Genomic DNA, 15,394 nt, shown 5'->3' with positions numbered 1-15,394 from the left:
TGCAAAGTAAATCCTACCTGAATCTTTCTGGCATTGTATCTCTTGGTTGTCTCTTCTTCTACTTTGATGCTGTATAGTTTAGCACGAAGCATCTGCAAAGCCTTCTCTTTATTTTTGATTTGAGATCTCTCTTGTTGACATTCAGACACTACACCTGATTACAGCAAAAAATGTAATCAGATTTAACATTTAATAAGAATAAACAAAAATATTGTTGTGATTGCATCTTCAGTGGAGATTATTTTTATTTTAAAAGTAAAAACAAGCTACTACCTTCTTTACCACGTTAAGGGAGGCAAAAAAATAAAAGCCAAAATCTATAATAGTTAAGGATGCGATTTAATCATGGAGGTCACGGATTCTGTGATTTTAATAGAGTTCCGTGACTTCTTCGACTTCAGATTCAGCCCTGCTCCAGTTTAGGCTTCAGTCTCACTGTAACCATACCCTGATTTTTTCCTTTTTGTACTATGACAATTCTGTGAATTTTGCTTAATTTTACTGTAACAAAATTGTATCCATAGTAAAAGTTTAGCCTGAGATTCAGGTTAGGGTTGAATTGCGCAGGTCGTTACCACGCACACAAGATGTTTAAATTTATAATTGAATATAATATGCTATAGGGAGTCTGTGGAAGAAGAGATGAGTGATGTAATCTGATTCACTGGTGTGGAAGATAATCTTAGCATCTATGTTTTGCATGATCTTGATTAACGAAATTTTGAAATTAGGGAGGCCAGGGAAGAAGAGGCTGCAGTAATCAATGTGGGAGAATCAGGGTGGGACAATTATTATTATAGCACCACACAAATGTATGCTAAACTCTTCTGCCATAAAAAGACATGTCCACCCCAAAAGCTTACAATCTAAGCTGGACAAGGAGCAAGAGGTGTGAGTAATGAATACCGGGAAGAAAAATAAGCTGGTGGGAATACAGGGGTTACAAAATAATTTCATATAATTTCTTGGATTTGTTTATATACCTATCTATATCTTGCTGGCTCTGATAAGATTGTGTTTTTAATACTGATTGTTTATAACATATAGGTTAAAAACTATAATTTTTTTTCTGTAGCCATAAGGTAGTGTGAATGGAGCTGATATGATAGGAATAATGGAAGTGGGAGAAAAGGAATATGAAAGGAGGAGGTGTGATGTAGACAGGCACAAGAGGAAAGAAGAAACGAAATGGTATAGGAAAAGATCAAGAGATGAGGTGTGGCATAGCATGCAGATCAGATAACAGTTCATTAGCTCATATAGCAACCAATGTAATTGGTTGCTGAAGTCCAACATCTTGGAGTGTAAGTCTAACGTTAAGAAAACAGTGATTGTAAAGATAGGCTGCTGTTCTGGTTCCCAAGGGAACTGGGAGATTTAATGCTCTGCGGGGACTTGGCTTCCTATGTGGGTGTTCCAATGTTCATTGGAGGATGAAGGGAGGCTTAAGAAGATCTAAAATGCCCATTGCTAGACGGGACAAGTATTTTAGTAACCAGAACAGAGTAATAGTTGTCCTCTTCTGTAAAATAAGTGATAATATTCTGGATACGTTGGGAGGAGGAGGAGTAAGAGATGACTGATGTTGCAAGACTGCTGGCAATGGGAGAATAGAGGGAGCTCAAATAAAAGGGGATGCCAAAATAATGAGAGAAGAATGGAACCTTTGAAAGAGATATCTGAGAGGTCGGAGGAGAATCTGGACCCATCACGGCTATGAGAACCAAGGGAAAACAAGGTGTTGAACACTGGAGTGATCAGCAATACTGAAGCTACAAAAAGATCAAAGAGGAGAAGATAACAGAGATTCTGGAATTTGGCTCTGATGATAAGTTGGAGATGTTGGTGAGAGCAGTTTTGGTGGAGGTGAAGAGAGGAAGCTAAATAAGAAGGGTCCAAAAGGATGCTGGATGAGGGGAAGTCAAGGCAGCTGTTGTAGATGGCACACTGAAAGAGCTCAGAGGTGAGTAGAAAGAAGATTGCGTGGCATTTAAGGGCATTTGAGAATGAAGATACGAAAGCATACCTGTATGCTATGATGAAGGAGCCAGAAGACAGATGAAAGTCAATAGCTGAGAATGGGAGACAGGTGGAGGAGTTGCAGTTAACTGCATTAAGGTAGCACCAATGCACTTCAGTTAGGAGCGGGGCCCCACAGCAATAAGTACGGCGTTAAATGGAGAAAGACACTGCCTGCTTCAAAGAGCTAACATCATAATGCTAAGTAGAAAAGGAGATACCCTGTTCTCCAGATGCTGAGGGGGGAAGGGGCGAACCACCAAACACAACTGTTCAGTGGGTCTCAAGCTGGCTCCTGAAGATCTGTCTTCTACTGCCTCTCATCCTTTTTTCAGCTGTTAAGTTGCATTAAAAAACTAAAAATATAAATCTTTCATATAAGCAACTGCTGCAGTTGTCTCAAGGACGTTATTATGAATAAAAAGGGAGATGGTTTAATGAACTGGATTGTAAAAGGAGGTGGTCTGCAAAACTGTGAATGGGGGAAGAAGTGGTCGACAAGACAAAACATTTGAGAATGGAACTCTAGTGTCTTCAAGGTTTCAGAATAAGCTAGAATTGTGTCAAAAGCAACAGAAATTGATTTGTGTGATAAAATTATCATTGCTAACTTAGAAAAGGTAAAACTCCAAGTATAGAGTACTGTACTTCCACACTCAAGTACTTCCACTCTCAAGCAAATCATTGTCCTAATAGTCTACCCTGGTTTTAAGCACTACTTCTCTTTATATGTGAAATTTAATAAACATGGAAAGTGATAAACTGTAATCAAGAGGACTGTAGGCTACACCCCCACCCCCGAAAACAGACACACATCCCAACGCACCTCAATCTTCAGTTCCAACACTCTAATAATTTAGTACTGGACCTATGAAGCAGAAGCCACCAGGTGTGCCAAGAGGGATAGTGGTTTTGTACTGTGGAGAAATGTCCACTGAGATCTAAATTTGGATGTAGTTTTATAAAGTTTGCAGAAATGAATGGTTATTTCATTAACCCTTTCCAAAACCCTTATCCCATAAGGATTTTCCAATATTAAATTACATGATTTTTTTGTCTTCCAGTACTGAAAATTGTTCTTACAAAGAGAATGAAGAAGTAGGAGGAGAACATAGGTAGAATTATTTAGCTTTTTGACCTTTCAACCTGATAAGATATCTGCATTTTAGTTATGACAATAGTTTCACATTGTAGATCCTTTATTAGGAGTAACTTTTAGGTACCTGTTGGAATATGAACTATCCGTACAGCACTGTCAGTTGTATTTACATGCTGGCCCCCAGCTCCACTGGCTCTCTTAGTTTCAATTTGTAAATCTTTAGGATTAATTATCAGATTGATCTATGATAGGGAAGAAAAAAAAAAGCCACACACACAGCTTTGTTTTTCCTTTCTAGACAAATGACAGTTATTTTTAATATAAACACTTGGATATTTTTTAAACAGTATATTTCAGTAGGAGATCAAAACCATTTCAAGTTGATGAGGAGTGCGATGCAATAACCAAACAGTTTCAGAAAGCACAATACAGTCCTGGTGATCAGACTGCAGTGCAAGCTCCTGTGAGGCAAAGATCAATACAAAGTTTTAATTCTCAGCTAGTTCAGGGTTGTTAGCTCAGCCAAACCCCTGATGAGAACAAAATTCTCAGCAAATCATTTTAGGAGGAGGAAAATATGGAATTTAGAGAGAATGCATAGGTAAATGAAATCTCTAAGTTCCACATTTTTTTGTCACTGTGTCAGAGATACAAGTCCCCGTTGACATACCTCTGCTGAAGTCCAGCTAGGAAGAGCCAAAATTTGGATGAAGGATTCCTGAGACATTTCCCTCCTTTCTCTCCCCGCCCCCGACCAATTTGTATTCCCACTTCCCATATACTAAAGCAGGGGTCGGCAACGTTCGGCACCCTAGCGGGCCGGGCCAGTTTATTTATCTGCTTACGCGGCAGGTTCGGCCGATTGCGGCCCCCGCTGGCTGCGGTTCGCCGTCCCGGGCCAATGAGGGCGTCGAGAAGCGGCGTGGGCGAGCGATGTGCTGGCCGTGGCTTCCCGCCGCTCCCATTGGCCTGGGACGGCAAACCACGTCAGTAGGTAAATAAACTGGCCCGGCCCGCTAGGGTGCTTACCCTGGCGAGCCGCGTGCCAAACGTTGCCGACCCCTGTACTAAAGCATTCTTCTGGAATTGTAATAGACTTTGGTTCTAAAATGTTGTTTTTTAATGGAACATTTTTCATGCTTAGCAAACACTTAGTGTATATAAAATATAGAAGCTAAAGAGCTCTTACTTCATATACAGTAATTTGCCACAAGCTATGTAAGAGAAAATCCTATTGAACTCACAACAGTTTGTCAGTGGGAAAATTTTGTGAGGCAGGAATGTGAAGAAATCTACAAACACACACACTTGTGTGTGCCCCTGCTATCTAGCCTCCCTGGACATAAATATGATAATTAGACACAACATGACTTGGGGTTTTGGAATAACCCCATAAAAATCAGGGAGAGGTCAAAAGATTGAAAAAGGAAAGATTTTACATGTCTTCAAGATGGCAGATAATGGGGGTTGTTCATGGGACAAGTAGTTATATTTAAATACATCTTACCTCCATGGGTTGGGGTAATAGTGCGATAGTCATTGTACTGGTGTGAATACGGCCTTGCTTTTCTGTCTTTGGCACTCGTTGGACACGATGCACGCCTCCTTCAAACTTCATATGCTTGTATGCTTCAAGACCTGCTATACTGGCAGCTGCATGTCTCAGGCCACCTTAAAGACAAAGAGAAAACTGTCTTACTATAACTATCCTATTATAATTTGAAACATTTTATTTAGATGATACTGACATTTGTTCTTGGGAAAAAGTTAGGAATAATTTATCAAGTGACTTATGTGTAGTCTGAATCAGGCTTTACCCAATTATAAAGTACCTCCTCACCAGCCAACCTGTGTTCCATTCCTCAACATTCTGCAGCACTCTTGCTTTCTATATGTTGTCTCATGTATCTTTCAGTGTTGGGGAAAATCAAGATTGCTGATTACACAATGAAGAGGCAGACTTGGCTGAGTGTTCTACTAGGAAATTTCCATAGGAATTATCTTCTAATTTTTTAAAAAAACAAGCAGTTAACAAGGAAAAATGTTTTAACTAATATCTTCAGTCAGGTTTATACCCAATGATGAAAAAAACAAAAAAAAACCGCCCAAGAACAAAAATTCCCTGCAGGTTGTTTGTTAAAGGGAGGCGTGTCAAATTCATTCTGTGGAGGAGGCCAAATGCCATTTTAAATTATGTCTGTGGGCCATGATATATATTTACAACTACATATCTCCCTCCATTCATGGAACTCCCACTGATGTCAATAGTAAGTTTACAAAAAGATCATGAGTGGAATATGGTCTCTGTATAGTAACAAACTTACTTATTATTCGTTAGTATCTTGCCATATTCAGCATTACTCAATGGAAAAATTTGCTCAACTTTAGGACCATGACTATTTTTGTTCTTTGTGTCTCTTTCCCATCCACCTTTAGTCCTCTTCCCTGTTTTTGTATTTCTCTTCCTTTCTTCTTTCTCTGCATTTCCTTTCCTGCTGAGAGGTAGGAAAAACCCTCAATTCCCAACCACCCCTTTCCAGTCACTAAAATTATCAGCAATGAAATAGTTAAGGCTGACAATGTGTCACAACTGGAATTTGGAGATAAACCCAATGAGATTAATAGGAATGGGAAGGTACATATCACTAAAAGCCATTCCTGCATCAGTATACATGTTAGGTTATCTCTTCAAAGGCTAGATAGAAGCTTTCTAAAATGAAAGCCAAAACAGTGCAGAAATCTGACTATGCAATCTAGGCCACCAAAAATACATTCAGCAGGCAGATCCACGTTGTGGAACTGGTGTTTGACAACTGTAATTAAGGGGTTTGCAAATATTGCTGTTCTCTGCAGACTCTTAATAGTCTATTAACATTTTCTCACAAAAAAGAAATAAGTTTTAATTCCATTAAGTCAGTCTGTAGGGAACTTCCCCTTCCCGCCCAAATGGTCTGTATGCCAACCTTACCATTTCCCTCCCTGCTTCCTTACAAAGCCATCTGACCTATCGTGCTGATTTCTTTTTAAATTTTACCCATACTTGCCAATAAAATAGGGTTTTATATGAATTTGTAAATGTATCGCTTTGTTACCTCAATGCATAATTAAACAAACTTTATAGCTTAAGTTATTTGTCAGCATGTATCAGTTTATTATGTTAATGCTGTATGTTAAATCCACCACTTAATACCGACACTAATAAATACAGCTATCCAAGATACAGTTTGGATAGGTCTGTTAAATAAGAATGGCTGCCAAAGAAATCTGAAACTTTAACATACGCTCTCCATGCTAACAATTCTTGTGAAATCTTTCAATTGTATAATATGGCCATCATCAGACTGAGTAAAAGATTTATTGCTGTATATTCAAGGATTCTTGCTCAATTACATAGAATTTAGGCTTACTTATAATATTAATGCTTAAACACATTTATTTCTAATTAAAAAGCTAAATAAGTATCTCTTCTACATAGCAAGCTGAAGAGGAAGTTGATTGATGATCACAGTAAAAATATTTGAAAGTGCACTATGGTATTAGTGATTATTAAGTTAGTTTCTAATGGATTTTAGTGATTCAGCTTCTTCTCTATCTTTCCCATGTCTTATCCCAAAAGTCAGTATGTTTCCAAAATAGATGTATGTTAAAGCTATACATGTCAAACATCTTATTTGTTTACCATTTGGTGAACCTACATTCATGTCTTTTGTGAAACGTTTTAGTGAGTTAATCTGCTTTAGTAAACCATTGTATATTTAATTAGAAGCTACCACAGCATGTGGAAATCAAAAAAAAAAAAAAAAATAGAATGGACATTAATTAACTTGATTAAGAAACAAAGTACCACCCACACCTAAGGCATACCCACAGGAATGCCTTATACCATCTGTTCTGTGACTTGGAAAGAAAATTTACCGGCAAACTGGGTATGCTTGACCACAACAATCAATTTACTTGTGATAGAATTAGTCTACCTGATGGATGTCCTTGAATTATAAATCTTGGCATGTTTAAGAATTAGCACTTGGGGAATTTGCTTAATCCAGTTAACAATAACATCTCTAGAAGGAGATTTTGAAATAATAGAAAACTTGAGCTCATCATAGTCATTAGCAACTAGCAGTCCAAATTGCTCAGCTGACAATGAGAAAAGAACTGAAGAAGACTTTAGCATAGACCAGTTTTATATATTTGACTATTTCTGCTTTTTAAAAAAATCCTGTGACACAATTAACTTTACTAGATTGAATAAAAGATACAAATGAATAAATCCGATCTTCATTAAGATGGAGTCACAAGGATGATTTTACGACAGTCAGAAAGTGACCAGTCTAGCTTACGAAGAGGATGGGTTTCACAAAGGAACCGACCTACATTTTCAGAAGTACAATTGCATGCAACAACTAATTCATGTGTATGAAGTTTGCCCATTAAAATATGGCCCTATAATTCCCAAAGGGTAATATTCATTTCAGTGAAGAGTTCCAGGGAAAGGTCTTGCACACTATTTAAGCCTTTATCATAAGAGTTATATGGTTAAATGGAGATCATGAGGTTTATGTAATGGCTCAACCTTTAAACTTACTGTTCAGGTGAATTTACAATTGAGCACATGTGTGATATTGAGCATGTGCATTTTTGGTGCAGATTAGTGAGGTTTTATTGTACATTTTTACTGAAATAAAACTTAAATGGATGAGAAAATATTTGACAGAAGACAACATTTCAGATAAATTCGAGATATTTCAGCTTAGACACTGAACATAATTTTAATTAAATAGTGCCCCTTTTTGTGCCAAAGCACCCAGAGCACTGAACAAACATTCAGAATACAACAGAATGAATATATTATAAAAACAAGAATATTAAATAGCTATATAAAACTACTGTTTCCAAATCAATAAAAATATACTTAATAAATAAATATACCAGTATGCAGAGATCTTCACCCCAAACATGTAACTACAATTCATATTGATTTTTCTCAAGCTACGCCAACTACATTGTGTGAAGCTATAGATTTTCATCCTTTCAGTTTCACAGTAAAAATTGAGAAAAATCTTGTTTATATATTAAAACAGCTCACTGATTCTGTTTACTTAAATTTGGAAGTGAAGTGCTTGTAGGCAGGCAACAAAACCCTCCTGTAAGTACATTGCTTTTAACTATACAACTTTCCTATTCAAGTTATTAGAACATTAATTACTAACCTATTTCACTTGGAAAATATTCCAGTATTTCAAATCTCCAGTTTTTATATGCAGCATATTGTTGATACATATCAAATATCTCTGCAGTGAACAGCATGGCTTCCTGTCCACCAACTCCAGCAGTTACTTCCATGACCAAATCATTGTTGTCTGTTTCTTCTGAAGGAATCAAATGCAATACTATCTGTAAACAGAAAAATTACACACCATTTTACCTGTTTAAGGGCTTGACTACTCTAGCAAGTTTCTGTGCAGTAAAGCAGCTTTTTGCACTCAAACTGCAGACGTGTAAACACTGCCAAACCACTTTGTATGCAGAAACTCCTCAGTCGCAGCGCTGCAAAAAAACCACCTTGACAAGAGTCATAAGGCTATTTGCACAGAGGCTCCAGCTCTCTACTGCCAGTGTAGACACTTGATTGCTTTCTGCGCTGTAATTGGCCTCCGGAGCTGTCCCATAATGCCTCAAGTGACTGCTCTGCTCATTGTTTTGAACTCGGCTGCCCTGGAGACATGCGCCCCTTCCCTTTCAAAGCACTGTTTCTGACAGCGGTTGTGTGCAGTGCTGATCTGCTCCGGGATACAAAGCAAACCATTAATGTGGAATGCTTGCGCTGTTGAACACAGAGGTAGGTAGGGGTGTGTGTGTGAGTGTGAGAGAGAGATTGCAGTGCAGAGAACCCAGAGAGGGAGGCGGGGGCTGATGTCAGGGTTTCCCCCTGCCTTAGGACTGGCTGCTTCCTGTCGCTGTTTGAACTTACAAGACAGCATGCTGACACACGCTCTGTCCCCCAGAACACATTGTCTCTCTCCCCCCCTCCATACACACACACACACTCCCTGTCACATACTCTTCCCCACCACCCCTTCAGTTGAAAAGCAGCTGGCAATATAGTCGGATACCCCTGGAACAATGGGATTGGGAAACCTGCATTATGTGACGCTGTGCCTGCCCCATGAGGCATTGCAAACCCTTCCCAAAAGCACCCTGTGGCCAGTTGCACAGTGGGATAGTTACCACAATGCACTACTGTCTTTGCCGCTGCAAGAGCTGCTAATGTGGATGCGCTCCAGCATCACAAGGAGCACAGCGTGGACACGCACCAGCGGTTTAATTCCAGCGTTTTAATAAAAGTGGTATAACTTGTGGCACAGAAACTTGCCAGTGTAGACATACTCTAAGATTTTCTTCCCCTGACACCTCAATGCATACTTGAAATATCTCACTATGTTCAGATGGTATGAAAATGTCATACAAGCCGTCAATCATTTTATTTTGCAGTCTGTTACAGTAGCTCCTTGACATTCTCCAGCTAGGTAGTTTTCTTAATGCTCTTTCTCCCTACTCAGTGTTTAAGTTCAACCTACTTTTTTTGTACTATAATTTTCCCCAGGCAACTCCCATTAATACATGAGTATATAATACTTACTAGCATTTATCTGTAGACTTCAAGGAAGGTAAGTATCATTATCCTCATTTTATAGGTAGGAAACTGAGGCATAAGTGAAATAACTTGCCCAAAGTCATACAGCAGGTCAATGGAAGTCCTAGGAATAGAACCCAAATCTCCTGACTTCCAGTCAGTGCCCTTCTTGTTAATACACTACCTCCCTGAAGACTAACTCAAGTCAAGTGTGCATTTGTTGAGAAAAGCCTTTTTTGTGTTTATCTGTGATGGTGAAAGGCTCTCTTCAAGTTGACCAACAAAACCTTGTACAGATTTCCATTAGCCAGAAGAGGCCTCTGCTTTTGGAGACTACAGAAATCACTGACCAATATCTGGAAACGGAAAGTCTTTTTTAAATTGAGATCTTCTTTTAACTCAATACTAGCTTATCAACTAATTAGCTCTATGACTGAAAAAGTTCGGAAGTATGTCAGAGTTGTTGAGGATTTTTGTTTTGTTTTATTATTATTTTTTTTTTTTAAATCAGGAGAGATGTGAATTTGTATTGAATCACAAATTAAAAATGCACTGATATTAAAACCTGAAAATACATCATTAATAGCCATTATAAAACAATTTTACACACTGGACCAAACACTTCCCTGTAATGTTTTCCACCCATTACTGCTTGCTTGTACTGAGTAAAGTTTCTCTATGTATCTTTGTCCTATCTGTTCTTCCTGTAAATCTATAAATTTTTGTATGTTTACAAAAAAATAAACATATAAACCAACTGTCATTTTGGTGCTGGATGAGCATGTGGCAAAATTAATCAATTTTCTTTAACAGATCAGATTTAGAAAAAAGCAATAGCTTTTTACCTTGTCATTGTGCACATTCCAGAGGAAATTATTTTGATGAAACTTACTACTATGCAGATGCCTATACAAACTAACAAGTGGGAACTAGTTACATAGTTTAAACACGTCTTTTGTAAAAGCAATAGCCTACTCTCACAGTGATCCTATGTGTATTTGCCCTGATCAGTTGATAAAGGCCCTGGGCACATATATATAAGCAGTAGAACTAATTAACCGTTTCTCTTGCAGCTAGAGAACGGAGGAAGCCTTATCAGCGTTTATAGTTTGAAATTCTTGAGAAGGGCCCACATAGGGCTCTATAAATACAAATAAATGCCTTTCAGGGATGGTTTAAGGATATTTGGTCCATGGAGGGATGGACTAGATTATCTCTCAAGGTCCCTTCCAGCCCTGTATTTCTGTGATTTTATAATATGTCAACTTTGCAGTTCTTAGAATGAAACACAATCCCATGTTTCTAGCAATCAACTATAAAAAATGAAAAACTAATTTGAATGAAGTTGTATGGTTGTAAATGAGGACAGGATTTGGCTAGTGCTCATTTAACTTTGGATAGTAGACGGATATATGAGGTTACTTTACAAAGGACTATACCTGGCGCTTCAATTCAGTTATCTCTTCCTGACAGGAAACTATTTCCTCTTCTGCAAGCTTCTGCAAATCTTCATTCTCATCTGCAATATTGGAGTGGGTTAATCCTCAATAGCTATGATTTACACAATCTCATTAATCCTCCCTCCACAATAGCTGTATGACAAACCACACTTCTTACTGAATAAAAACATATTTTGTATGTCATTAAAAGTTGAAGAATATGATCTGTGATTACCTTAGACCTTAGTCCATCCCGTGCTTTGCTGCACATTGGGCTACCCCCACATTTGCCATAATATGCGATAGAGATGAATAATTATTTTAATAGTATTTTCTGGTATTGTCTAGATTAGATATGGGGAGAGCCATGCTATTTAATATCTCTCTATTCTCTCCAGAAAGAAATGTGAAAACTAACTAGGAGTTAAGCTTAAAATTCTCTATTTACCTAAGGGTTTGGTTGTATCACAACATTCCCACCTCTCCCCCACCCCTCAGCACAGATAACATTTCTTGAATAATACAAGCAATTCTTAAAATAAATTAATCCACTCCAGACAGACTTTTAAACAGCCTGCAGTTACCACTTCTAGCAATGAAGGGGGACTGTTGTATTTGTCATGCCCATTCAATCCTTGATTGTTCTTCAAGAATGGTGCCAATGTGGTGGTAGTTTTTGTGAAGCTTACACCAGTACACTAGACACTGAACTAAAAATACTACTTATATTTATCTAGCACACAGGCCAAATCTGTCATTATATTGCAATAACTCTTGGCCACTTCTGACCTTGACTGGATTCTGAATGGTAACCCAGAAGTTAAAGGCCTTATATCCCATTACCAGTCATCTCATAAAAATGTTTTCAAACCATACAATTCTAAACAATAGTTTCTTTTCAATATAAAAACAAGCCCTTTTGTTTTTGATGTATAATAGCTAAAAAAAGTTACATTTAATGTTGAAAGTTGAAAACTGTTGTGTACCTATCATTAAAAATTTCACTGGAATAGTGTTTCACTGTAAAATTCCTGACCATGCTTGATTTTAGATACTACCAATATTTGTACACAAGCTTTTTTTAGGACCAGTTGACAGGAGAAAGGCTTTGCCGATACAGCTATATTGGTATAGCTATATCAGCAGAGCCCCGATTGGAGATGCAATTTATATGGGCATAAGGAGATCTTTGCAGGTATAGTTAAATGACCTCCCAAATGACAAGGACTCTTTTGCTGATATAACTATAAAAAATACAGGGTTTTGCCAGTATTGCTGGGCTCGTCACAGCTATGCCAGGAAAACATTGTTACCTAGTCTTAGGCCCTGTCTACACTGGCAAGTTTCTGCGCAGTAAAACAGCTTTCTGCGCTGTAACTCCCCAGGTGTACATGCTGCCAAGCCACTTAGTGCACGGAAACGGCACAGTTGTAGTAGTGCTTTTAAAAAAAAGTACCCCAATGAGAGGCGTAGAGTTTTCTGCGCCAGGGATACAGCGCTGCGGTGCCAGTGTTGACACCATGGCGATTTCAGTGCTGCGATTGGCCTGCGGGAGGTGTTGCACAATGCCTGTTCTCACTTCTCTGGTCATTGGTTTGAACTCTACTGCCCTGCTCTCAGATGACCAACAGTCATCCCCACCCCTTAAATTCCTTTGGAAATTTGAAAGTCCACTTCCTGTTTGCCCGGTGATGCATGCAGTCGTCTCAGTGCATCTTTCCAGGTGGCCATGCATGCACCAGGCGATCCCCCGCTTGGAGCAATGCTGAGCTGCTGGACCTCATCAGCATTTGGGGAGAGGAGGCTGTTCAGTCCCAGCTGCGCTCCAGCCATAGGAATTATGATACCTATGGACAGATTTCACGATGCATGACAGAAAGGGTCCATGACCAGGACACATTGCAATGTAGGGTCAAAGTGAAGGAGCTGCGGAATGCCTACCACAAGGCGCGGGAGGCAAACCGCCAGTGCTGTGCCCACGAGCTGCTGATTCTACAAAGAGCTGGGCGTGATACTCGGCGGCAATCCCACCTCCATTGCGAAGGCCCCTGTGGATACTTCATTGGCTCGCGTGCCAGTCGAGAGTGGACCGAGCCAGGATGAGGAAATCTTGGACGAGGCTGAGGAGGGGTACCCAGAGGCAGAAGATGACTCGGAGGCCAGAGATGCACGTAGCCAGGAGCTCTTTTCTATCCCGGAGGAGCCTAGGCAGTCACAGCTGTCGGCGACTGGCGAAGCACAAACAGGAGAGGAGGCCCCAGGTAAGTGGATCTGATTTTGGGAATTGCTGAAGCGAGCTGTTGGGGGCAGGAGGGTTGCAGAAAGCAGGCTTGTCTCCCACCGCATGCCTAGTCTGAGTGGCGGAACAGGCTGTTGGTTGACTCCCTCACTTCATGGGAATCTCCCTCAGAGATCTCCAGGAAACTCTTGTGGAGATACTGGGCAATTCACTGCCGCAGGTTCTTCGGCAGAGCTGTTTTGTTTCTTGCCCCATTAACAGTAACTTTCCCGCGCCATTGTGCTGTCATGGAGAGGCGGGAGTGTGGGGGGATTGCTGCACACAGGCGAGCTGCATAGGGGCCAGGCGGAAGCTGCAGGCTTGGAGAAGACCCTCCCTTGATTCCCTGTTCACCCTCAAGATACCTTCCATAATGATCACATCCTGTGGAAAGTGTGGGGACAGGAATGATTATCAGGCCCCCCCCATAGTGTTGGCTCTCCCCCAGAGCCACATGCCCAATGTACAGCAGGGTCTGGAAAGAGTGATTTACCCTGTCCCTGCGTCTACTCATCATTTTGGGGGTCTTGTGGCTCATGTGTGCTTGCCTGGGGTCAGCCAGATAGCATGAGAGTACTGGCTGTGTTTTAAAGCACTGAATCAGTGTTGCAAACAATACTGCTTCTGTAAAATGTTGCGTTTAAACTTCACAGAGATGACCTTGGGAGCCCAGCCTCCCTCTTTGTTATCGGCGGCTGAACGGCTGTGTAGAATTAAAAGTGGCCAAGAAGAACGAAGGAGGACTTTCTGCGTGAGGTTATGATGCACTCCGCTGCCGAGAAACAGGAATTGAAGGAGTGGCGGGACAGTGAGAAGAGGGACCGAAAAGAGAACGTGGCACACCAGAAAGAAGCCACAGACTGGCTCTTAAACGTTATGGAGTGCCAAGCAGACACACTCCAGGCAATACTAGCTCTTCAAACCAAGCAGCTCCGTGTCCGCCCTCCCCTGCAGCTGCTGTCGCAAAACTCTTTCCCATGTGCCCCCCCAAGACATCACCAACACACTTTTATCAACCTCCTGGCTCCAGTCTGTACCGCAGCATTCCACTCCTCCCTCCTCACAGTCCAGCACTGCGGACTCCCACTACCCACTGCACTCAACACCCATCCCTCTGCAGTTTGGCCTTGCTGAAGTACAGCATCTGCTTCATTGTACTCCAAAGGAGAAGTCTGGATATGATCCCAGGACATACACAAATCTGTAGCCATCCCGGGACCCCTCCCCCTCCTGGAACCTTCCCATCACCTATCCCCCTCACTGCTGATGTATTTTTTTGTTTGACTCTCTCCTCCGGTTGTTGTCTTTTAATAAAATAATTGTGTTTGTTTGAAAGCAATCTTCATTCTATTAAGTGAAAGTAAAAAGAGCACTGCAAAGCAACATACAACTATGTTAAACCCCCTTCTTGCATCATGTGCACCAATCACCTCCTAGCATTACAAGCACTGCAATCCCGTGCATAGCAACAAATATTAGTGGCTTTTAGCTTCAAATTGCTGCCTCAAGGCATCCCTGAGCCTTATGGCCACACGCTGTGCCCCTCTAATAGCCCTGATCTCTGGCTGTTCAAACTCAGCCTCCAGGCGCTGAGCCTCTGGGGTCCAGCCCTGAGTGAAGCTTTCACCCTTCCCTTCACAAATATTATGGAGCGTACAGCATGCGGCTATTAGCATAGGAATATTGTCATTGGCCAGGTCCAGCTTCCCACGGAGGCAGCACTAGTGGGCTTTTAGGGCTAGTCTACACTGGCAATGTTAAAGTGCTGCCACAGCAGCGCTTTAACATGGCTGGTGTAGTCACAGCAGAGCGCTGGGAGACAGCTCTCTCAGCGTTCTAAAAAACCCATCTCCACGAGGGGCATAGCTACCGGCGCTGGCTGGTGCACGGTCTACACTGGCGCTTTACGGCGCTGAAACTTGCTG

The 15,394-nt window shown here is 40.7% G+C and overlaps 1 protein-coding gene across 3 annotated transcripts in view; it reads right to left on the bottom strand.

Annotated features, from left to right (window-relative positions):
• Window positions 1-15,394, bottom strand: part of MTRF1L (mitochondrial translational release factor 1 like) — a 21,731-nt gene that overhangs the window by 1,636 nt on the left and 4,701 nt on the right. The window contains exons 2-6 of one of the 3 annotated variants that reach the window (XM_034765374.1): window positions 11,192-11,271; window positions 8,329-8,512; window positions 4,626-4,789; window positions 3,243-3,360; window positions 18-154 (exon numbers count right to left, since the gene is read on the bottom strand). In XM_034765374.1, the coding sequence (XP_034621265.1) occupies window positions 18-154; window positions 3,243-3,360; window positions 4,626-4,789; window positions 8,329-8,512; window positions 11,192-11,271 (683 nt within the window). Of the gene's footprint in view, window positions 1-17; window positions 155-3,242; window positions 3,361-4,625; window positions 4,790-8,328; window positions 8,513-11,191; window positions 11,272-15,394 lie in introns of those variants that run through there. The other 2 variants (XM_034765377.1, XM_034765376.1) reach the window with 2 other exon arrangements.

Source organism: Trachemys scripta, chromosome 3, assembly GCF_013100865.1.
Source record: "Trachemys scripta elegans isolate TJP31775 chromosome 3, CAS_Tse_1.0, whole genome shotgun sequence".
Classification (NCBI taxonomy): Eukaryota; Metazoa; Chordata; order Testudines; family Emydidae; genus Trachemys; species Trachemys scripta.
This window is presented reverse-complemented; position numbering and strand designations above follow the sequence as displayed.